Below are 24,850 nucleotides of genomic sequence, written 5' to 3' on the forward strand. Positions count from 1 at the left end.
TATTTTAGAAATCGTCTAAACACCAGTGGGACTTTCTCTTGCCGGAATTCAGCCTGAGGACAACAAATTGGTCAACGGCGGAAGTCGCCTGACGAAATGACTGCAACATGAAATCCAGTTTTATGATCATAACAAAACCCTCCTTCTGGGGCCAGGCAAAACTTGCAAAAGCGTCCTCCTAATTACAACAGGCAGGTATGAGGCCCCTAGGCCCCCACGCCAGGCAAAGAAAAACAGCTCGGCCCTTGGCCCGCGACCCGAAAACTCGGTGGACGTGCAGCTCCCCGTTAGCCCTTGGAGGGAAAGCGCGCGGGGCACCCCGCCCGGCTCAACCGACTCGGTCCCCTGGTTCCTGCCCCGGCCCCTGCGGCTGCCCCGGCCCCGACCCCGGCCCCGGCCCCAGCACTGACCTTTCGCAGGGCCGAGACCAACAGTCCCCGCCATTTCGGGCTATTCTCTTCGCTGAAGAACTCGTACGGCTGCGGCGCCTGCTGCATGGCCCCGGCGGCAGCGCCTCCGCATCGGGGGCAGCCCGCGGGCCGGTGGCCTGACAAGCAAGGCGCGAGACGCCTCGCCTCGCCCGCGGCCGCCGCCTCCCGCCTGGGCCGCAACTACGGCCGAGGCGGCTCGGAGGCGGCGCCGGGCGGGCGGGCGGGGGCCCCGAGGGCGGCTTCCTCGGCCGGCGCGGCCCTTGCCTCGCGCAGCGACCGCAGCGGAAGCGCGACTGCCCGCGAGCCCGGGCGACCCCCGGCGGCGACCGAGCAGCGTCCTCTTTTCCCAGCAGCGGTAGCCCACTTTCTCGAGCAGCTCCTCCTCTTTTGTCTGGGTTCGCAACCCGGCGGGGGTACAGCTGGCCTGGCCCCCGCCCCGACTCCCGCTACTGCAGCAGCGGGCGGAGAGCGGCGGCGACGGCTTGTCTTCTCATCACCTCATCCCCGCCCTCCCAACCGACAGCACCGCCCGGCCCGGCCCGCCCGAGTCACCTCCAGAGGGCCCGGGGGACCGACCGGGCGTGCGCGTCCGGCGAGGGAGCCACACTCCGGAGCGCACGGCTCTGGCCACCGCCGCCGCCGCCCATTCAGCGGCCACGCAGGGAGCCCCCGGGCCGCCGCCGAGCTCTCGCAGTCGCGGCTCGACCCCTACCCCTTCGCCCGGCGCTCGTTATCCCAAATCGCCCAAGACGCCCCGCACGGAGCATGCGCGTCGCGGAGAGGGCAGAGGCGCCAGCCGGCCGAGCGCAGGGCAGCCGGTCCCGGCTGCCGGAGTCTGCTTAGTCCGGGGACGTGCAAGGGAGCCTGTTCCAGCCAAACTCCCTGGCTTACTGACTGCGTTTTGTTCACAAGGTTCTTCCTCTTGACCTCCCTAAGACAATCCGGACTCGATGCCGCTCTTGGGATGCCTCGAGCCCCAGAATTGCAGTCCTCGGAGGCAGTATACGGTTGTAGAGAGAAAGGGCCATTCAAGCATGGACATGTATTTGAGTCCTCCGTGACTCCACCGTATATGAAATAGAAACTATTTAACAGAACGCGCTGTTGTAAGGATTAAAGGAGATGAGACGTGGAAAGCCCTTAGCAGAAAGGACCAGCAGAGACAGATGACAATGACGTCAATCAAGCTTGAACTTCAGGGTCCTTAACTTGCCCCTGTGTGTTCACAAGATCGGGTCATTTTTATGAAAACTTCAAAATATTTTTGAATTTTTTTCTTAATGGTGTCCTCAAAATTGTGTAAACTTCAGGTCCCACAAAACCTGAATCTTTGTTGTTGCTGCTAGTTGCCCCCAACTCATGGCAACCCAGTGCACAAACACCACTTCTCGATCGGCTGGTTGTGATTCACAGGATTTTCACTGGCTGGTTTTCGGAAGCAGATCACCAAGCCTTTTTTCCTGGTCTGTCTTAGTCTGGAAGCTCCACTGAAACCTGTTCAGCATCAGAGCAAGGCACAAGCCTGCCCTGACGGCGGTGGCTGTGCTCCAGGTACATCAACAGCAACTCAGAAAAGAACCCCCGCACCTTAAACTTTCCTAGTTGAAGCGGTACAAATTCTAGAATCTTTATCACTAGCATAAATTTCATCCCACTAAAGATGCTGAACACATAAAATGTAACAGGTGATAAAGAAGGTTGTCCTTTACTCCCTGTCCCCAGCCACCAGCAGTGAAGGGAAAGGAAGAAGAGGATGCCAAAAAAAAAAAAAAAATCTGCGCCACAACTTAGTTCCAGGATCAGCAGCTAGCCAATTATCCTCCCCCAAGATATGCACCATTTTGTCATACTGGCAGAATCAGAATGGAAGAGTCAGAAAACTTAAGAAATCATTTTTCTAGTCCAAGTATACACTGAGTTAACAATGTCCTCTAATAAATGACCACCACATCCACATTTCCATGTACTTGGGTTAAAATACAGGATCCTGAAATGCTTATATTTCTCCAACTAGTCTTTCAGTCTGTAAGAGCAAAGACTTCGGCTTATCCCACAGGTCCTCACTTTTCTTTCCTATTCCCGAACCCCAAGTATAAACTACTAGACTGTTTTTAAACTACTAGGCTGATTGTATTTACTCACAGGAAAGTTCCAACTGGGAAGTTTTATTCTTGGTCAAGGATACTGCAAGCTTTCTCTGGGCCAAATCTGGCTTGAAGACATATTTTGTTTAGCTAAGGCTGTATTTGATTTTTTTTTAATTGTCAACATTTTAAAACCAAGAGATTTGACATAAAAATCTGAGTCTCCAGCTTCTCTTGACCAAGATCTGGCAACAGGGGACCCTGCCACATTCCTGCAAGGGAATGATCAGTAGGCAACAAGCAGTGGCTGCCCTCTTTAGAAAAGTGTGCCATCCCATATCCGGTTGGCAGCGGGTTTATATGCCTCACCTGGCTCTCTTCACCCTTTTATGTAACCTGCCTAGTCTCTACAGGTATCTGAGTCGTGATCTCTGGGCTAGGCAAACAGAAACTAGATCTGTGTGTGTAGAAGATAATCCGAGAATGACACCATAACAAATTTTTCCCAACCAGACAAATGCGCCATCTAGAAAAAAATGTTAGATCTATACCATACAGCCTATACTAGGATAAACTCCAGAGGTATCAAAGATTTAACTGCAAAAAATAAAATGACAAAATAAAGTGTTTATAACATGAAAAACCTTTTTAATATGACACAAAATTGAGAAAATTGATAAATTCAAATTAAAAAATATTGTATGGCAAAAAGCCACCACAAGCTAAACGAAAAGGCAAATGACAAACTGGAAAAAAAAATTGCATCTCATTTCATAGTTAATTTCCCCAATGTATAAAAGAGATCATACAAATTAATAAGAATAAAAAAGACAAACAACTCAATAAGGGGGGGGGAAGGTAAAGGATATAAAAAGATAATTCACAGAAAAGGAAATCTACGTCTCATATATATTAAAAATATGCTCAACTTCACTCATATTTTTTCTTGCTCATATTTTTGCAGTTTTAAGGTGTACTAAGCTGTCATTTTTCAGCTATTAGAACAGATCAAAAAGTTTGATTACACACTATGCTGGGGAGGGTGTTGGGAAATAGGCACTCCGTGTAAATTGGTTTAACCTCCACCAAGGGCAACTTGACTTTATTAAGTTTGCAAAGGCATCTACCCTTTGATTCAACAAGTCCACTTCCAGCAACTTGTCCTAAAGGTATGCTTGTTCAAATGTGAAATAATCTATAACCCAGTGCCGTTGAGTGAGGAGTTTATTCCTTGCATAGTTGTTTGTTATAGCAAACAGCAACAACATCAAACAAACATAACCTAGAAACAATTTAAATAACCATTAGGAGGAGTAGGGGACTGGTTCAATAAATAATAGTAAACCTATCTAGTGGAGCCTGTAAAGTAATTTAAAAAGAACCAAGTTAAAAAAAAAAAAAAAAGAACCAAAAAGAACTGCCCAAGGATGATTGAACTGATGACTTTTTTTTTCTCTTAACAATGATTAAAGGAATTTAAATTTTCATTAGCTTTCAAAGCTGCATTCAAGGAGGTACTCAAAAATTTTTTATCACTAATATTTTTCAAGAAGGACTTACTCAACATTTTTCCCATGGTCTCTCTCCCATTTCTTCAATTTATTTAAAGCTACAAGTGCTGCCAGTCACTAGCAAACCAAAACAATGCCACAGGAAACAATAAATGTCTTTGTCATTCACTTTCATGGTTCACTGCCATAGCTAGCTCTAGTTCTCTTACGGTCCACCTGCTTGAAAATAGTTGGCACAGTCACTCAGATTGATGATCCTTTGCCTATGCCTCTTATGGGATACCCATACCCAGAAACCCTAACCCCTGCAAGAGAAAGCATACTGAAAATGTCTTCCAAAGAGTAACTACTATTTTTTGTGAAATTAAAAGATTGATTTATTGCCCACACACATGTATACAAAGAAATAAAAAAGGCACCGTGTGTTTATATGTTACATACAGTCCACTATGGAACAAAAATAATGTTCTTTAGTGCTTTGGGGTATGACACTGAGGTCATCCAGATAGTGCCACCACTACCAGATGGAAAGCCATTTTTGTAAGTGGGGAAGTGGCTGTCTCAGATACCAATTCCTATGATGAAGGTGAAGAGGAGACACCAAGTTCTTGCTATTTATGATATTTCACAATAAAATCCTTCCAAGTCCTGAGAGTTATAAAGTTGAGCTGTCATCAATGAATGTATTCATTGTTCAGTACAACTCCCAGGCAGGGGTTTGTCAGTAATCATATATGTATATGGATTTTGATTACAGAACAGAGAACTTAATAAAGACAAAATGAATGTTGATTTATTTGCCTAAAAGTGTTAATAATTACAGTAATTTATTTAAGCTGCTAACTATTTGTGCCTAATCGCTAAGTGTGATGGATATAATACACGACAGTTAATGTGTAGTCTGCTCCTTCTAGCAGCATCTTAGAACTTAGCCGAAAGCAGCATTCCCTAGATTCCTTGCAGCCAAGTTTCTGAATGTGATTTAGGTTGAGCCTAACAGATGCACTGCAGTGAGATCTAAAAGGTGGTAGTGAATTGGAGGCAGCAATTCTGATATTTCTGCTGGCAAGCACCATTCAGACACTAGTTTTGTGCAGCAGCTGTAATGGCTAGACTGTGTGTCAGTTCCCTGTTCATGGAGCATAAAAGTTTTGGAGATTATCCCTCGGTTTCTTAGTTCTGTTGGGTGGCTTTGGGACTTATTCCTGAAAGCTCCACCTAGAGTCTACTTCATCACCCTTTTAATGATTCTATATACCTTTGAATAAATTCCTTCTTGTTTACCTAGCTAGAAGGGATTCTTTTCTCTGCAACTGAACCCAAACTAATGTACCAAGCAACACAAGCTCACTCCCTCAAGAGTAGAAAACGTGGGTTATGTTTATATCCCGAGTCCAAGTTAGTGTTCTTTTGGTGTTTATTTGTTCAGATATGGTATTTTATGATTACAATACTACATTCATGGATATACGAACTTCAGTTTTTTGACCAAATTTACTCTCTACTTAGGAGACAAGAGTGTAATCCTTTGGTGTGATCCATTGGTGTGATCCTCTTGAAAACTCTTGTTGGTATTCCTGGAGGCTGAAGAGCTTGGAATGACTCTCCAGATTCCCTTCAGCTTTGTGGTTCTCACATACCATACCCATTCTTAGAATAAGTGTCATCATTCGCTACATGCTCCTTACATAGGGAACCACCATTCTCTCAAACGGAAATGCTGGTAGAGCTTTTAAATCCTCTTTTACCATGTCAACTTTTCTAAGATAATATACTTAATACTAGGCTTCCCTCACCCCCTTTAATTCCAGAGAACTAAGCACTTTTGGAGAGCTCTATCTAAATTGAAAATACTTTCAGAAATTTACTACCAACCACACATTCTAACATAGAGTAAGAGCAAAAAGCATTTTTATATCCTTAAGTACCAAAGCACAAGACTGAGTATCAGGTGACCAATCTTTTTTTTTTTTATTGGCCTATATAACATAACCAACAGTCTTGGTTCTGTGTATCTAGAAGGATCCAGGCAATTTGAACTTTGCACATGTTCCAGCTGGAATGATTTATTAAGAACCTAAGAAAAAGATAGGAAATCAAAGGTTGGAAGGTCTGAACATTCTGGAAAACAGCAATGGATATATGGACAGTGTGGTTTGGAGAGTCTGTCCCCAATTGTACTCAGATACCGAAAAAAGCCCATTGTCCATAAAGTGATATCCTTAAATGATACCTTTTATATTTCCAGTGGACAAATTTAAGTAAAATTAAATCTGGGAGGCATAGAAATAGCAGTCACTGTTGTAGCCCCTTTCATTCTACTCTATTACTGTTTCATAGCAACAAAATAAATAAGAGGTTATTCTGAAGATACAGTTTTAAGCACAAGTTGGTTGAAATCCAAGGTTCTCTGGTCAGAAAGGTCCCTTTGTTATCACTGTCCCTGGAGTCTCTCCCTAAATTCAAAGTATGGCTCCCTGGCCAAATCAGGGCATGCCTTCACACACTCCTTCAGCCAAATTTAAAGTTAAATTCTCTCATTTTATCAAGGGACAAAAGAAACTTAAAATGAGATAACTTTGATGTGAGACCCTTCCCTTTGCAGAAAATAGTAACACTTCACAAAAGGAATAAGAAGAGTCAGTAGACTTCACCTCTGTTCTTCCCTTCGGGGCATTATTTCTATTGTTATCAGGAGGGATCAGTCCCTGGAGGACATCATGCTGGAGTCAATGAAAAAGAGGAAGATGGGATTGACACAGTGGCTGCAACAATGGGCTTAAACATAGCAAGGATTGTGAGGATGGTGAAGTACCAGGCAGTGTTTCGTTCTGTTGTACATGGGGTTGCTATGAGTCACAACTAACTCGACTGCACCTAACAATATAACAACAGGTACGAACTATTTGAAAACATTTCTAGGCACCCTCTCTTTCTCTAACCACTTAACCTGTCCTTGCACCCACTCTTCCACCTTAAATATAATGAAGATATTTCATGGCTTCCTATATTAGGAAAAACTTAGTACGTAACTGACCTCACAATTGCTCCTCAAAAATTTATATACAAGAAGATTTTTAGATAATAGTGTATGCTCAGAAAGATGAAGAAACATCTGACCAAGAAGCCTGGATACAGTTCAAGGGCCCAGCAGGGCACAGCCAGCTTTTAAACAAAAGACACCCTCCCTCCTAGGTTCACACAGGGATGGCTCCAGGCACAGCCATCAGGGTTGGACAGCCTCCAAAAGGAAGTCCAACAAACTCCCAAGTCAGGACCCTGCAGTACACACTACTCCATTACCATGCCTTGAGGAAACTTCTAAGAGTTAAGGTTATCCCACAGGCTAGTAGGCAAATTCCCAACTAGCCTCAGGGGAAACTGAACTCTACCAGTAAGAAAGACAACTTCCCAAATGGTGGAGGATCAAGGGAGGGGCTTTGATATATACCCACCCACTGCCAATTCCGACTCATAGTGACCCTATAGGTGCCCATAGAGTTTCCAAGGAGGGCCTGGTGGATCTGAACTGCTGACTTCTTGGTTAGCAGCTGTAGCACTTAACCACTATGCCACCAGGGTTTCCCAAAGACGCATGGATAAAGGATGTTAAGTTATATAACATGAAGCACCAGAAATATACTTGCTGGTATACTAAGAGTTCCTCACAAACTAAACACTCTGAAGGTAACCTAAAATGTTTCACTTTTTACCCCAAATATAAACTACCTCATTTTTACATTATACACAAATACAGAAGTTTTGGTATTGTTTTTTAAGATTGGCTGCTACCTAAAGCTATGATAGTTCATGCTTTACATACAGAAAATCTGAGTAAAAAGTTTTATGACACTAAAAATTATGTTTCCCACACAAGGCTCATTAAAATATTTTTAATATACATTTTCTTCTCACTCAGAAATACACGAAACTCTTAAATATATCAGTAGTAAACAATGAATGCTACTGATGTGAGTACAAAATGTTTTACAAATAGAATAATCTACATATTCAAAACATTTTCAACAAAATTTTCACACATTTTTTCAGGGTATAGTACAAACATAAATCTGGTGAGGGTACTTCAATCAAGAATGTTATTTTTATAATTTCAGTCTTTCACAGCTTAGTGTGTATGTAATCTCCCTGTTGATGAAATAGAGGATTTAAGTATTTTCCATACCTTAATAATCTTGTAATGGAACAGAAAAGTATCTGTGTGTTACATTTCTTGGAGAAATTAGTTGTTATGAAGTGCCATTAGGGCTTGTTTCTTCTGTGAATGGTTTCTGAATGCTTTCAATATTTTCATCCCAAGTGTCAAATAAGTGTCTAGTCTATTTATCCGTGATGTGCTATTTCTGAAACATGAGCTGGTAACATGTATGTTGCCTTTCACATTAATGGATGAGGTAGCTCAATCAATGTAATCACCGAGGTTTGAAGTGAAGGGAAAAGGAAGAAAACAAAAACATTCTTACTATTAGCCAAAATTCACATCCTTTCCACTAACACAGTTTTGGAGAAATAAGAGGAAAGAAAATATGAAGGTTGGAAGATCAATCCTGAGAAAACATATGTGAGGGAAAGGATGAAAATGTCCCACCTAAATGATGGCTCTGTAATACAAGTTTCCCCAGTCAGTCGGTTGCCGCATTTTCATTTATATTTCTATTTTCCAACTTTCTGAATTATAAGAGTCATTTCAACAAATACCACAGACATATATACAGTATACAGCAGAGCAGTATGCAACAATTTAAAATAGTCATGAAGTACACATGAATGTAAGGCACTTTTGCGGTTACAAAAGTGAATGCCTCAAATTTAGGTATTTACCAAAAAAGGAGAAATATCTTCATAAAATTTCACAGGATCCCTGAAAAACCAAGTAGGCATGAATCATTAGCAACCTTGGCCAATGTTTTGAGAACCTTAACGTGACTGAAGAACAGAGATAGAAAAGGTAAACAATTTTTTAAATCACAGAATTCTATCAATCAGCATCAGGACTCTAAAATTACTCTCCTAAAAAAAGATTAGCTCCACGTTCTTTTTGTTTTTCAATCACAGAACACTGAAGAGTAGGCAACAACTACTCACAGTGTATGCTGTTTAGATTTTGTGATGACAACACACCAAGTCGATTATAAAGTTTTGACTTTGTTTGGCAAAATTCGTTCTTACAAATATTACAGCTAAGACAAAATCTCATCCAAACTACTTAAAATGTAAAATTCATGTATTTTCTTCAAATCAAGAATTTTTAATCCACAAACACAAATTTCGTTGTTCTAAATAATGTGAGTTTCCCTGTGATTCCTCAAAATTAAGAGGAGGTTTGTAGCCTACAATAAACTATATTTTCTTGTCTGGGAGAGACAAAAAAGTTTAGACACTACAAAGTCAAAAAGTTAAGGGAATCATCAATTTTTTAATCCATCTTTCCCTGCAATTCTAAAAGGGCCAACTCTTCTCTAGCTCACAGTCGGTGAGGACAGGTCATTAACAAAGCCAGGGATTCAGGATGGATGTAACCGTATCCTGCCAGGCACGGGAACCTCTTTATTCACAAAACATGGGCTTTAGCCTTATAAAAATGATTAATTCTATGTTACATACTTTTAATAATTCAGTGGTTATCTGTGACCTAAAAATGAGATTTTCAAATAATTTTCTTAAAATTGAAGAATGCAATTAATAGGTTCTTCTTGCTGAATGTGGAGGTTAAAATGCACACCTAGCTCCTTTCATTATTTACAATTCAAATCTTTGTTGTACTTCATCTGCAATCATTCCAGAAATTGCAAGGGAAGAAGTGGCAGCAGGGGAAGGTGCATTTCTCACATGAAGAATGTGACTTCCAATGTCCCCAACCCCTCCATCGAATACAAAATCTTCTACCAGATTTCCATCTCTATCCAGGGCTTGGGCTCGTACTCCAGCGGGACCTCTGTAAAAGCAAAAGAGAGGCAGGAAGAGATAGGACACTTTACAATTAGTGGTTTTGAAACTCACTCTTAAAGCAATATAGTCTTTACTCTTCCAAATGCAAATTACGTAGGAACTCAATATGTAGGTTAGTGGTAAGCCAAAGGGTGTCCAGTTGTAGACTGTCAAGCCTATATCCTCAGCCTAGAGCCTAAAGTCCACCACATGATAATAGTCACTGAATGTTTGTCAGTGAATAAACATATAGGTTAGTCAGTAACAGTGACACCTGTGACAGTCAGAACTTTAAGGGACTAACTTGTTTTTCTGGGTCTCGCAAACTTTCTGCCTTTGACAGGGTTTAGTATTACGACTTTTCTATCGCTCGTTTTAGTGGAAAATATTTTAATTTTCCTTCTCTGACAGGTTTCCATCTTACACAGGTTTCAGCTTTTACAGGTTTTACTGTATAAAATCTGTCCTTTCCAAAAGAAGCAGATAAATTTACATTCAATTATAACAGATGTATTCTTAATTTAAATTTACAAATGAATTTATTATAAAATCAACAATGGGAACAATACAGCTCTCTTGATTAATACAAAGTTAGGAAAGCAAAGGTTATGGATTTCAGTTGTGATCCTTATCAGCTACAGTATTCTGTTTTTATTTTGTTTTGATTACACACTATTAAAACTTACAGAGAAAAATATTTGCAAATAGCAACAAGTTCTTGCTTTGTAATTTGTTTTTAATTATTTACAGTTTATCATTCTATACCAGAATAACCTTCAATTAAACAGAGATGACAAGAAAAATATAAAAATGAATTAACTTGGCAGCATGCTATTGTGTCTTTGCTATTTAAAGCTCTGTTTTATAACACTTGAGTTCCCATACTACATTTCTGTAAGTTTTTAAAAGAGTTAAAGTATACTTTACAGATGTAATTAAAATCAAATGGTTCTGGAACCCAAAAGCACCTCCTTTGAAACTGTTCAAGGAAATCTAGTTTTAAAATGGCTGCCGTATCACACCACCAGGACCGAAGAAACCAGGAACAATATTGAACAATTTTGAGTGATTCTGGGCCAACTCAGATAAGTACTTGAGGAGGATACAAAGAACAACATGAGGGCATTGCTCTCTATGACTCAGCCTAGCTAAGAAGAGATACCAAACCAAAACCAAACCCAGTGCCATGGAGTCGATTCCAACTCACAGCGACCCTATAGGACAGAGTAGAACTGCCCCATAGAGTTTCCAAGGATCGCCTGGTGAATTCAAACTGCTGCCCCTTTGGTTAGCAGCCGTAGCACTTAACCACTAAGACACCAGTGTTTCCAAGAAGAGATAATGATAGTAAGACGCTGTTTACGAAGTGTTTATTGCTTCCCTGAAGCCTTGGAAACCCTATGGGGAAATTCTACCCTGTCTTATAGGGTTCCTATGAGTCAGAATGGACTCCATGCAGTGGGTTTTCCAAGTGCATTTAATTCTCACAACAATTCTAAGAAACTAATACCATTTATATTTAACATCAAAGAAGTTCAGTGAGATTAAGTAACTTGACTGAAGTCACACAGCTATACTGTTCATTGACAGGTAAATAAAAATGACATGTGGGAAAGGTTCTATGGTAAAGGTTAAGTATTCTGCCCTATAGATGCCTGCAGGGAATCTGGGCAGGAGATATTTCCAAGTAAGGATCAGATATAAAGTTAGAACACAAAAAGACAGAACTGAACTGAAAGCTAAATTTTCTTAGGGGAAGGATGCATCTCAGTGTATCAGCCAGTGTGTGGTCCATTTGGTGCATTCCATATTTGTCGCTTATATTAACTCATCAGAGCAGCATTTCTCTCTTTTCTTGGAAAATGCTTTTGTTGCTGTTAACAGCATCTTTGTTATATATGCTTTTTGTAATATTCTTAAATCACATCACTGTTATGTATGCTTCAATAATGTTTTTTACACTGTTATAATTTTTTTAATGTTATTTATTTTGTTGTCAAGAATATACTCAGGAAAACATACACCAATTCAACAGTTTCTACGTGTACAATTCAGTGACATAGATTACAATCTTCAAGTTGTACAACCACTCTCATCCTCCATCTCTGAGATGTTCCTCCCCCATTAACATAAATTCACTGCCTCCTAAGGTTCTTATCTTTCAAATTGCTGGGTCAATCTTATCCCATATAGACAGTTCTTAAAACAGCCTAATGCCCAAGGCAGATATTTTTTACTACTTAAGCTAATCTATTGTTTGGTTTTGAAACGGCTTCAGGGGATATTTTTTAAGGTTTAAAGATTATTCAGGGCAGTAGTTTTGGGGGTTCATCTAGCCTCTGTGGCTTGTTATGATGTATTTATAATCCTCTGAAACACCTACGCATAAGTCATTTATAATGTGAAATTGAAAACAATTTCTGAACTTAGAAATAGAAACATATATACTTCTAGAATAGTCTTTAACCATTAACTATAAGTCCTTAGAAAGTTGTTCTAACCTTGAAAAAAATAATAGAAGCATGTGACCAAATCAAACCCATTGCCATCTAGTCTACTCCAACTCATAGTGACCCTATGGGACAGAACAGAATTGCCCCAATAGGGTTTCCACGGAACGGCTGGTGGATTCGAATTGCTGACTTTTTGGTTAGCAGCCATAATTCTTAACCACTGGGCCACCAGGAGCATGTAAAGGAGGTCATAAATAACTTCCCTAAATGGAGTTTGTACCTGTACTCTGTAATTATGGAAGGTAATATTAATCAAATCCCTATAAATTAATAAAACATAAATATGTCACTAAACAATTTCCATCATTTTTAATTAACCAACTTGGTCTTGCACATATGTAGTAAACAAGAACATGAAGAGTCATACAACAATTCCCTAACTGGTAATAATTCAAATCTCTGTAAATTAGCAAAATACAACAATTTCCTAATTGGCAATAAAACATACCAATTATAGTTAAACATGATAGCACACATAGTATACAGGCCCATAGATTTTTGCCCATTTTTTGCGAAAAGACAGACGCAAAAGGTCTCTCTGGCTCTCTGTCTGAAGACTGAGAGCCCACTGAGATACAGCTTGCCACAACCAACCCTGGACCCTATCTGCAGGAGACCTCCTCTGAGTTCGAGGGGTGGTCAAGTCTCCTCCCTGTTGCTGTTGTATTAGGTGGCGTCAAGTAAGTTCTGACTCATAGTGACCCTATGCACAAGAGAACAAAACACTGCCTGGTCCTGAGCCATCCTTACAATCCTTGTTATGCTTGAGCTCACTGTTGCAGCCACTGTGTCCACCTTGTTGAGGGTCTTCCTCTTTTCCGCTGACCCTGTACTCTGCCAAGCATGATGTCCTTCTCCAGGGGCTGATCCCTCCTGACAACATGTCCAAAGTATGCAAGACACAGTCTCGCCATCCTTGCTTCTAAGGAGCATTCTGGTTGTACTTCTTCTTAGACAGATTTGCTCGTTCTTTTGGTAGTCCGTGGTATATTCAATATTCTTCGCCAACACCACAATTCAAAGGCGTCATTTCTTCTTCGGTCTTCCTTAATTTGTTGTCCAGCTTTCACATGCATATGATGCGATTGAAAATACCATGGCTTGGGTTAGGCACACCACTTGGGTGACACCTTTGCTCTTCGACACTTTGAAGAGGTCCTTTGCAGCAGATTTACCCAGTGCAACGCGTCTTTTGATTTCTTGACTGCTGCTTCCATGGCTGTTGATTGTGGATCCAAGTAAAATGAAATCCTTGACAACTTCAATCTTTTCTCCGTTTATCATGATGTTGCTCATTGGTCCAGTTGTGAGGATTTTTGTTTTATGTTGAGGTGTAATCCATATTGAATGCTGTGGTCTTCAATCTTCATTAGTAAGTGCTCCAAGTCCTCTTCACTTTCAGCAAGCAAGGTTGTGTCATCTGCATAACGCAGGTTGTTAATGAGTTCTTCCTCCAATCTTGATGCCCCGTTCTTCTTCATATAGTCCAGCTTCTCGGATTATTCGCTCAGCATACAGATTGAATAGGTATGGTGAAAGAATACAACCCTGATGCACACCTTTCCTGACTTTAAACCAATCAGTATCCTCTTGTTTTGTCTGAACAACTGCCTCTTGATCTATGTAAAGGTTCCTCATGAGCACAATTAAGTGTTCTGGAATTCCCATTCTTTTCAATGTTATCCATAATTTGTTATGATCCACACAGTCAAATGCCTTTGCATAGTCAATAAAACACAGGTAAACATCCTTCTGGTATTCTCTGCTTTCAGCCAGGATCCATCTGACATCAGCAATAATATCCCTGGCTCCACGTCCTCTTCTGAAATGGGCCTGAATTTCTGGCAGTTCCCTGTCGATATACTGCTGCAACCGTTTTTGAATGGTCTTCAGCAAAATTTTGCTTGCGTGTGATAATGATAACCAAAACCAAACTAAACCCACTGCCGCCGAGTTGATTCCGACTCATAGCGACCCTATAGGACAGAGTAAAGCTGCCCCATAGAGTTTCCAAGGAGCACCTGGTAGATCTCAACTGCCAGCCTCTTAGTGAGCAGTCACAGCACTTAACCACTACGCCACCAGGGTTTCCGATACTGATGATATTGTTTTGTAATTTCCACATTCGGTTGGATCACCTTTCTTGGGAACAGGCATAAATATGGATCTCTTCCAGTCAGTTGGCCAGGAAGCTGTCTTCCATATTTCTTGGCATAGACGAGTGAGCACATCCAGCGCTGCATCTGTCTGTTGAAACATCTCAATTGATATTCCATCAATTCCTGGAGCCTTGTTTTTCGCCAGTGCCTTCAAGGCAACTTGGACTTTTTCCTTCAGTGCCATCGGTTCCTGATCATATGCCACCTCTTGAAATGGTTGAACATTGGCTAATTCTTTTTGGTATAATGACTCTATGTATTTCTTCCATCTTCTTTTGATGCTTCCTGTGTCGTTTAATATTTTCCCCATAGAATCCTTCACTATTGCAACTCGAGGCTTGAATTTTTTCTTCAGTTCTTTCAGCTTGAGAAACGCCAAGCGTGTTCTTCTCTTTTTGTTTTCCATCTCCAGCTCTTTGCACGTCATTATAGTACTTTGTCGTCTCGAGACGTCCTTTGAAATCTTCTGTTCAGTTCTTTTACTTCATTAATTCTTCCTTTTGCTTTAGCTGCTCGACACTCAAGAGCAAGTTTCAGAGTCTCCTCTGACAACCATCTTGATCTTTCCTTTCCTTTCTTTTCAATGACCTCTTGTTTTCCTCATGTATGATGTCCTTGACGTCATTCACAACTCATCTGGTCTTCGGTCACTAGTGTTCAATGTGTTAAATCTATGCTTCAGATCGTCTCTAAATTCAGGTGGGATATACTCAAGGTCATATTTTGGCTCTTGTGGACTTGCTCTGATTTTCTTCAGTTTCAGCTTGAACTTGCATGTGAGCAATTGATGATCTGTTCCACAGTGGGGCCCTGGCCTTCTGACTGATAATATTGAGCTTTTCCATCATCTCTTTCCACAGATGTGGTCAATTTGATTTCTGTGTGTTCCATCTGGTGAGGTCCATGTGTATAGTTACCACTTACGTTGGTGAAAAAAGGTATTTGCAATGAAGTAGTTGTTGGTCTTGCAAAATTCTATCATTTGATCTCCGGTGTTATTTCTATCACCAAGGCCATATTTTCCAACTACTGATCCTTCTTCTTTGTTTCCAACTTTTGCATTCCAATCGCCAGTAATGATCAATGCATCTTGATTGCATGTTCGATCAATTTCAGACTGCAGCAGCTGATAAAAATCTTCTATTTCTTCATCTTTGGCCCTAATGGTTGGTGTCTAAATTTTAATAATAGTCGTCTTAACTGGTCTTCCTTGTAGGCATATGGATCTTATCTATCACTGACAGCATTGTACTTCAGGATAGATCTTGAAACATTCTTTCTGACGAGGAACACCATTCCTCTTCAAGTTGTCATTCCCAGTGTAGTAGACTATATGATTGTCTGATTCAAAATGGCCAATACCAGTCCATTTCAGCTCACTAACGCCTAGGATATTGATGTTTATGTGTTCCATTTCATTTTTGATGATTTCCAATTTTCCTAGATTCATACTTCGTACATTCCAAGTTCCAATTATTAATGGATGTTTGCAGCTGTTTCTTCTCATTTTGAGTCATGCCACATCAGCAAATGAAGGTCCTGAAAGCTTTACTCCATCCATGTCATTAAGGTCGACTCTACTTTGAGGAGGCAGCTCTTCCCCAGTCATCTTTTGAGTGTCTTCCAATCCGGGGGGCTCCTCTTCCAGCAATATATCTGACAATGTTCCGCTGCTGTTCATAAGGTTTTCACTAGCTAATGCTTTTCAGAAGTAGACTGCTGGGTCCTTCTTCCTAGTCTGTCGTAATGTGGAAGCTCAGCTGAAACCTGTCCTCCACAGGTGACCCTGCTGGTATCTGAATACTGGTGGCATAGCTTCCAGCATCATGGCAACACACAAGCCCCCACAGTATGACAAATTGACAGATACGTTCTCCTCCCCTACGCCGCGCATTAAAGGTAAAAGGCCTGAAGTCTAAAGATTTGGACTCTAACGTTGTAATTGTTAGTTCTGATTCTCGAATGCTAAATGAATGTCTAGAGGTCTTACTTGTGTGCCTTGCCATGACTACCCTGCAATAAACTAAAGGAGTTTATACATGATAACCTTGAGCACTTCTTTATTTATTCTTAAGATAAAATTCTTCAGGACATCTGTGTTTTGAGTTTTCCTGTTCCTCTTCTTGCATCTGGCAGAAGGCCAAAGTGTTGTTGGGGACACAGAGTGGCATACCTCGCCACTGATGTTCATTGACAATGTAAAACTTTCCTCTGCACAGATGATCAGTTACTACATTTATCTTCCTCCTTACAAGCACATAGAAGTTAATACGGATAAATTACTGATAAAAATACACATGTATATGTATTTCTCTTGTAAACACCAATTACGTATATTCTCAATGTTCTCTACACTCTTGTCCAAGTGTTCAAAGCCTACAATCTGAATTGAAAAATATAAAATATTAAGTCTTTCTTAGGATCTTGCTTTAGTTCAAACGAAAGTAACTATTTAACATGAAATATTTAACTACTAAATTTCTCATGTTCCCTATTAAGCACTTAATGCAATTTCAGGGTTTTTCTTTGGATGATTATATAGAGGTATCTCCCCTCAGAACAGAGCTCTGGTGGAGTAGTGGTGAAGAGCTCGGCTGCTAACCAAAAGTCAGCAGTTTGAATCCACCAGCTGATCCTTGGAAACTCTATGGGGGCAGTTCTACTCTGTCCTACAGGGTCGCTAAGAGTCGGAATCGACTGCAATAGGTTTGGTTTGGTTTTGGCCACTCAGAACATTTCAGCTTGAGATGAGTATTATAATTTGAAATCTCAAGATAACTATTCACTATAAGTTTAAGAGCAAGGACAAGTGTAGTGTAAAACACTCTCATCTCTAGATTCATGCCTTGTACATAGTAGATATTCAATAGGGCTAGAATCTGATCAAATACAACACAAACCTATAACTCTTAACAACTGAAAGACCAAATTAGCAGATTCCATATCTGAATTCAGCTACCTTTAATGGTTTAGTGTTAGCTGTAGCCACATGTTTACTTATATCTGTAGCTAAATTTAATGAGGGTTCTCCTCCCATTAACTCCCCAGCTATTAGCATAAACCCTCAGGAGTGGTCTAGAGGTCTAGGTAACAAAAGCACTTTAAACACTCAGGAAATCCAAAGAGTTTAGAGTTATATTTCAGGAACCAAAGGCCACATTACTTGAGGTACAGAAAATCTTTACCCCACAACTACCTTTCCATTGAGATGCATCCTTTCAATAGTCCCTGCCTCATACAGGGGTCTCAGTTCCAACTTTCTACCTTGGGCAGACCCAAGGTCTCTTTTCCAGCCCTCAAATGACAACTGAAAGTCCTTAAAGTTCTATCTTTTGTTTTGTGTGATGGAGGCATGAGTTTACGTAATAGTCAAAATTCATTGAGCACTTAAAATCTGTGTATTTTATTGTATGTAAATCACACATCAATAAAAAACAAAACAACAACAAAAAAAACCCTAAGTGCCTCAGTTACCAAAATCAGCAAATCCTCTCCACCCCTCCCAGGACAGCAGTAGCACATCTCCTCTTAGTACCTGAGTTTTCAATGTCCTCTTTGCATTTTGTCTCTGAGGATGCTGGTTACTTTCTTGCACTCTCAGCTATATGCATTTCAAAGGAGGTTGATTATATTTTCTTCAAATTTGGTATTTTGTAGTGTGAGGGTTACCAAGTTATCTACACCAGTGGTTCTCAATCAAGGAAGATTTTGCCCCCTAGGGGACATTTGGCAATGTCTGCAGAAACTGATGGTTGTTATCACTAGGGGGCTCTACAGCAATCTAGTGGGGAGAGGCTAGGGATGCTGCTAAACATCCTACGGTGAACTGGGAAGTCCCCAACAACAAAGAATTATTGGTCTAATGTGTCAGCAGTGTCAAGATTAAGAAATCCTGGTCTAGACCACCTTAAACTAAAGTCTCCATTAGAACTTTATTGCAGGAATTTTTGGCTTTTGCCTTTGTGTTTCACAATGACATCCATAATATAGTCTTTAGCTATTATTCATGATAAAAGACATCTTGCCTGAAAATTAACTCTAGAATTCCCCAAATAAGACGTTTTCCAAAATGACATGTGGGAGAAAAGGGGGATCCTGGCATATATGCCTTCATCTTCTATATCCACACAGTGCTAACAGATAACAACCTGCTGTTAAGACTAATATGTCAAAATTAATCACAGAACAAATCAAATGAGTTTAAAGCTAGAATTGTGGACCTTAGGGATTATCATTTAACAATGAGAAATTTGTATGCCTAGTGCATATATAGAGCCCTGGTGGCGTAGTGGTTAAGAGCTCGGCTGCTAACCAAAAGGTCGGCAGTTTGAATCCACCAGTTGCTCCTTATGGAGCAGTTCTACTCTGTCTTATAGGGTCGCTATGAGTCGGAACCAACTCGACAGCACCTAACAACAACAACAGTGCATATATTTGACAGGTTACAGCTTTACATTCCAATCTAGTGTTTTCAAACATGAATGAATAAATGATTTCTTCCAACGGACATTGCTCAAAATGAGCATAGGCAATGAGAAGTCAAGTTGGATTCCCTGTGGTGGTTACTGCAATTTAAGGACGCCATCTTGGGCAACGTATTCCACTGAAAGTGCTGCTTCATTTCTCTTTTAGTAACTGCAGCTGCAGGATATGCTCCCACCTTGATACCAATGATACAGCATTTGTTGCTTTATTATATTGGCTTGCAAGATGAATAAGACAATGTAGGATTTTGGCTTCGAAGTGTGGGAAAGTCTGTTGATCTTATTTTTAAATTAGTATTATGTAATATTTCAGGCATACGAAAAGGTACAGAGAATGAACATCACTTTCTTACCAAACAGCTTAAGAAATAAAGCATTACAGATATGATCAAGGCTCCCCGTGGAACTCTCCGGACTCCATTTCCTTCTCTTCCCAAAGGTAATCGGTCTCCCGAACTAGGTGTTTATCATTCTCACACTTGTTTTTATTCTGTTACACGTGTGATCCATAAACTGTATATATTATCATCTTTGTTTTTAAACTGTACATCTTCTACAACTTCCTTTTTGTTACTGATATTTCCCACATTTAACAGCAACAGGAATCATGGGAAGGAGTAAATGGATTTAATTGCTGAACATATTCAGCTCCTCTACCTCTAAAAAGAAACCCATCTGTGACTGAATTCACTCCCAAATGTACCCGCCTGCAGTGCACTCTACCCTTTTCTAATACATGCCAATGAAACCAGTAACTGGGCTTCACACCCTTATATCCTTACACTGGAGTGGTCACCAACGCTGGAAACACAAAAGCCTTTATTTATAGGCTGTTGCTGTTAGTTGCTGTTGAGTCGATTCTGACTCAAGGTGACACCATGTGCGCAGAAGAGAACTGCTCCATTGGGTTTTCTTTTTAAATTTTTTCTATTTTTCATTGTTGAGAATATAAACTGAACATACACCAATTCAACAATTTCTATATGTACAATTTACTGACACTGATTACAATCTTCAAGTTGTGCAACCATTCTCACCCTCCTTTTCTGAATTGTTCCTCCTGCATTAACATAAACTCACCGCCTGCTAAGATTCCTATCTAATCTTTCGAGTTGCTGCTGTCAATTTGATCCCATATGGTTAGGGTTCTTAAAATAGCACAATACTAAACTAGTGTCTGGTTTTAAGAAGACTTCAGGGAATATTTTTGGTTTAAGGTTTTATGGTTATCCCAGGGCAATAGTTTCAGGGGTTCATCCAACCTTCATGGCTCCAGGAAGTCTGCAGTCCATGAGAATCTGAAATTCTTTTCTATGTTTTCCCCCTTTTGACCAGGATCCTTCTCTAGAATCTTTGATCAAAATGTTCAGTAATGGTAGCTGGGTACCATCCAGTTCTTCTGGCCTCATGGCAAAGGAGGCAGTTGTCATGTACTTAAATAGCCAAACATTCCACTTCATTCCATTCCATTTCCATCTTCCTCCCATTCCTGACTCTCCTTCTTCCTCTGTTGCTCCAGGCAAATAGAGGTCAATTGTTGTGCCCTGGATGGCAGCTTGCCAGCTTTTAAGACCCCAGGAACTATACAATGAGCTACATGATTAAACAGAAGCACTAAATACAATATTAGGCCAATTAGCTGGGATGTCCCATGATAGCATGTCTCTAAGCCTTCAAACCAAGAAACCAAAACCCATGAGGTGTTCGGTTGTATGTAAGCAGCCTCAGCAGCTGTTCTTTTTTACTGTTGTTGTTGAAAATATATCTATCACACTCTTGCCACTTTAAGTTTTTACAGTACACATATTGACAGCAATTACATTAACTGGCTGTGTAACCCTACCGTTCACCAAAGCAATTCTTTCATCACTGTAAATCGAAACTCAGTGCTCCATAAGCAATAACCCCCCTCCTCCTGCCCCTGGTACCCACAAATAAACTTTGGTCTGTATACATTTGCCTCTTCTTGTCTTTTAATATAAGTGAGGGCATACAATATTTGCCCTTTTGTGACTGACTTATTTTACTCAGCATAATGCCTTCAAGCTTCCATAGGGTTTTCAAGGCTATGACCTTTCAGAAGCAGATCGCCAGACAGAAGCACTTCTGGGTGGGTTTCAACTGCCAACGTTTTGGTTAGTAGCCAAGTGCTTAACCGTTTGGGCCACCCAGGAGATTTATAGGCTAGTAAAAGAAAATAAAACCTAGATATTTATCTCTCTTCCATTTCAGAAGGTGAGTAGAAAGGGGTGAGGGAGCTAAGAGTAAAAACATTTAGCTGGGTTTTAACAGTTTTTCTAAGCATTCAAAGAGGCTGGTCTCAGAATGATACATTAGAGTCAGATTTACACCAGGAAGCTCCCCTAAGGGAGACAGCTCAGGTGATTACTGCTCTCTTCCCAGACACAGAGTCAAGCCTGCTGACATTTTACACTAGCAAGTCCAGCAGCTGTTACAGAGGACAGACATTTGGTGTTCTGGAGAGTCAGGGGGAGATGGACTGTAGATGCAGGGAGAGTACCTCAAAGTCCACTGCTAATTAGGCTTAATAAGTGACTGGTTTAGGGAAGATGAACACCCTAAAAAATCACCAAAGAGGAAAGAAAATAGGGTTGGGTAGTATTTAGGACAATATAGATCAAGTCCAAAAAGTCTTTTATCTTAAAGAAAAAATAAATAAGTTCCCTTTCTTTGCCCCATACCTTTGTAGCAAGGGCTTAGCTTGTTACCACACTACTTTCCACTTCTATCCTACAGGTAGAGTCCCTGAGCCAACTAGGGCCAAAAAAAAAAGAAGAAAAAATGCAGACAGGAAACAAGGTTAAGACGCCAGGCTTAGGAATGTTTCCAGGAGTTTTTTTTTTTTTAAGATTTATTTTGTTGTTATTGTTGAAAGTACACACAGTAAAACATATACCAGTTCGGCGGTTCCTATGTGTACTATTCAGTGACACTGATTACACCGTTAAGAGTTGTACAGCCATTCTCACCCTCCTTTTCTGAGCTGCTCCTCCCCCATTAACATAAATTCACTGCCCTCTAAGGTTCCTATATAATGTTTCAAGTTGCTGTTATCAATTTCATCCCATATAGATAGTTCTTAAAAGAGCATTATGATCAAGGCAGATATTTTTTACTAGTTAGGCTAAACTATTGTTTGGTTGTAAGAAGACTTCAGGGGATATTTTTGGTTTAAAATTTAAAGATTATTAAATAGTTTCAGAGGTTCATACAAACTTCATGGCTCCAGGAAGTCTGGAGTCAATGATAATTTGAAATTCTGTTCTACATTTTCCCCCTTTTGATCAGGATTTTCCTATAGACTCTTTGATCAATATGTTCAGTAATAATGGTAGCTGAGCACCAAACAGTTCTTCTGGTCTCATGGCAAAGGAGGCAGTTCTAAGAGGTTTTAAGAATGAATCAAAATGTAATAATGTTTTAATATGTTTATTACCTAATTAGTTAACAGTATATCAATTAACTTATACAGAATTAAAGTCGAAAGTCTTTGGAATCACAGAGTAAGTGGTCAAGGAGAAATTTTTTTTAATTTTAGGCAAGAAGCAAAGGAGAATGAAGAACACCAAGGTCACATGATAACTAAGAGCCCAAGAGACAGAAAGGGCCACATGAACCAGAGACCTACATCATCCTGAGACCAGAAGAACTAGTTGGTGCCCGGCCACAATCGATGACTGCCCTGACAGGGAGCACAACAGAGAACCCCTGAGGGAGCAGCAGATCAGTGGGATGCAGACCCCAAATTCTCATAAAAAGACCATACTTAGTGGTCTGACTGAGACTAGAGGAATCCCGGCGGTCATGGTCCCCAAAAACCTTCTGTTGGCCCAGGACAGGAACCGTTCCTGAAGACAACTCATCAGACATGAAAGGGACTGGACAGTGGGTAGGAGAGAGATGCTGATGAAGAGTGAGCTAATTATATCAGGTGGACACTTGAGACTGTGTTGGCATCTCCTGTCTGGAGGAGGGGTGGGAGGATAGAGAGAGTTGGAAGCTGGCAAAATTGTCACGAAAGGAGAGAATGGAAGGGCTGACTCATTAGGGGGAGAGCAAGTGGGAGTACGGAGTAAGGTGTATACAAACTTATATGTGACAGTCTGACTTGATTTGTAAACGTTCACTTGAAGCTCAATAAAGGTTAATAAAAAAAAAAATTTAGGTAAGATGTTTTTAACGTAAGAGAAAAAAAGGTAAAGACCTAACATCACTGCAGTAAAGTTGCAAATGAAGATTTCAGTTTAACACAGTAAGGTCGTCTAATTATAAATAATAATAATAAACCAAACCCGTTGCTGTCAAGTCAATTCTAACTCATAGCAACCCTATAGGACAGAGTAGAACTGCTCCACAGGGTTTCCAAGGAGCACCTGGTGGATTCGAACTGCCGACCTTTTGGTTAGCAGCTGTAGCTCTTAACCAATAGGCCACCAGGGTTTCCCAATTATAAATAAACCTAGTTTATGCACTAAAAGGGCCATGATATAGCAATACATGTGCTGCAAAGGGAACTCAACAATTTGTTGGGGAAGAAAAAGGAGCAAAAATTTAGTGGACACACTGGTTGACTCCAAAAGTATTGTTTCCCAATAACCAAGTCAGACTGACCTTTCACATTCACCTAGGTCAGGCCTGTATTTACAATCCTTACCGCTTCTTCCTTACCTAAGTATATCCCTGACAGTAATTTCAGGGATGAACTTCTGGAGGTGCTTCACTGTTGCACTGAGAAAACAGGCCTTGTACATTTCATTAACTCCATAGGAGAAATTCTCCAACACCAGCTTAACCAATCCACTGAAAATCAAGAAAAAAATCTTGATAAGAGAAAATAAATTTTTGCCACCACAAGACATTTTTACAACCATTATTTATTTATTTGGGGGTGGTGGAGGGCTTGAAAGAAATCTAGGCACACTTAGAAAAACTATATACAAAAAGAAAATAAACTTTTAGCCAATAAGAGAGGGGTAAACAAGGCCAATCAAGAGGTAAACAATGTCTTCCAAACTCAAATTTGAAAGCATTCCCATGGAGTGCTAGCTTCAGACTGGATTCTTTAACCCTGTCAACATTTAGGCTTTCTAATGCAAATATTAAGTGTTTTCAAAACACCTAGAAGGCATTAACAAATCATCAAGTTAGAGCATTAAACAAGTAAGGACATTCACCTTCCTTTTCTTTAGCCAGCCAGGGATAAAATACTCTAGCAGTTTGCCTAAAGTGAGAATCTGGACAGCCTACTGGAGCCTATTTACATATGTGTATGTACGTATGTGGAGTTCCTGGGTGGTGCCAATGGTTAATGTGCTCAGCTGCTAACCAAAGGGTTGGAGGTTTAGTCCACCCAGAGGCTTGTCAAAAGAAAGGCCCTGGGATCTACTTCTGAAAAATCAGCCACAGAAAACCCTATTGAGCACCGTTCTACTCTGACACACATGGGGTCACCATGAGTCAGAATCAATTTGACAATTTTTTTATGTATGTATTTTTACAAGCATACACGCTGGGAAGCCCCTCCCTTAATCTTCTGTTCAGAATCTCTGGAGGGTGAAACCCAAGTATAGCTTAAAAAACTTTCCAGTGATTTTGATGTGAAACCCTCAGGAGAGAAACACTACTAGAATAACCAAACAAAATACCTCATTATTTCTTATAATGACTTGCATTCCAAGTCAACACAACAGTATTGTTAGTT

General features: G+C 40.4%; 2 protein-coding genes across 7 annotated transcripts in view; both read right to left on the reverse strand.

Annotated features, from left to right (window-relative positions):
• Positions 1–562, reverse strand: part of SOS2 (SOS Ras/Rho guanine nucleotide exchange factor 2) — a 73,885-nt gene extending 73,323 nt beyond the window's left edge. For all 6 annotated transcript variants that reach the window (XM_064292446.1, XM_064292444.1, XM_023546148.2 and 3 more), the window contains exon 1: positions 411–562. In XM_064292446.1, coding sequence (XP_064148516.1) covers positions 411–497 — 87 coding nt within the window. In that variant the 5' untranslated portion in view covers positions 498–562. The remainder of the gene's footprint in view (positions 1–410) is intronic.
• Positions 563–8,670: 8,108 nt separating this feature from the next.
• Positions 8,671–24,850, reverse strand: part of L2HGDH (L-2-hydroxyglutarate dehydrogenase) — a 53,040-nt gene continuing 36,860 nt past the window's right edge. The window contains exons 9-10 of the mRNA XM_003408570.3: positions 23,818–23,949; positions 8,671–9,979 (exon numbers count right to left, since the gene is read on the reverse strand). Coding sequence (XP_003408618.1) covers positions 9,784–9,979; positions 23,818–23,949 — 328 coding nt within the window. The 3' untranslated portion in view covers positions 8,671–9,783. The remainder of the gene's footprint in view (positions 9,980–23,817; positions 23,950–24,850) is intronic.

This window comes from Loxodonta africana, chromosome 10 (assembly GCF_030014295.1).
Source record: "Loxodonta africana isolate mLoxAfr1 chromosome 10, mLoxAfr1.hap2, whole genome shotgun sequence".
Taxonomy (NCBI): domain Eukaryota; kingdom Metazoa; phylum Chordata; class Mammalia; order Proboscidea; family Elephantidae; genus Loxodonta; species Loxodonta africana.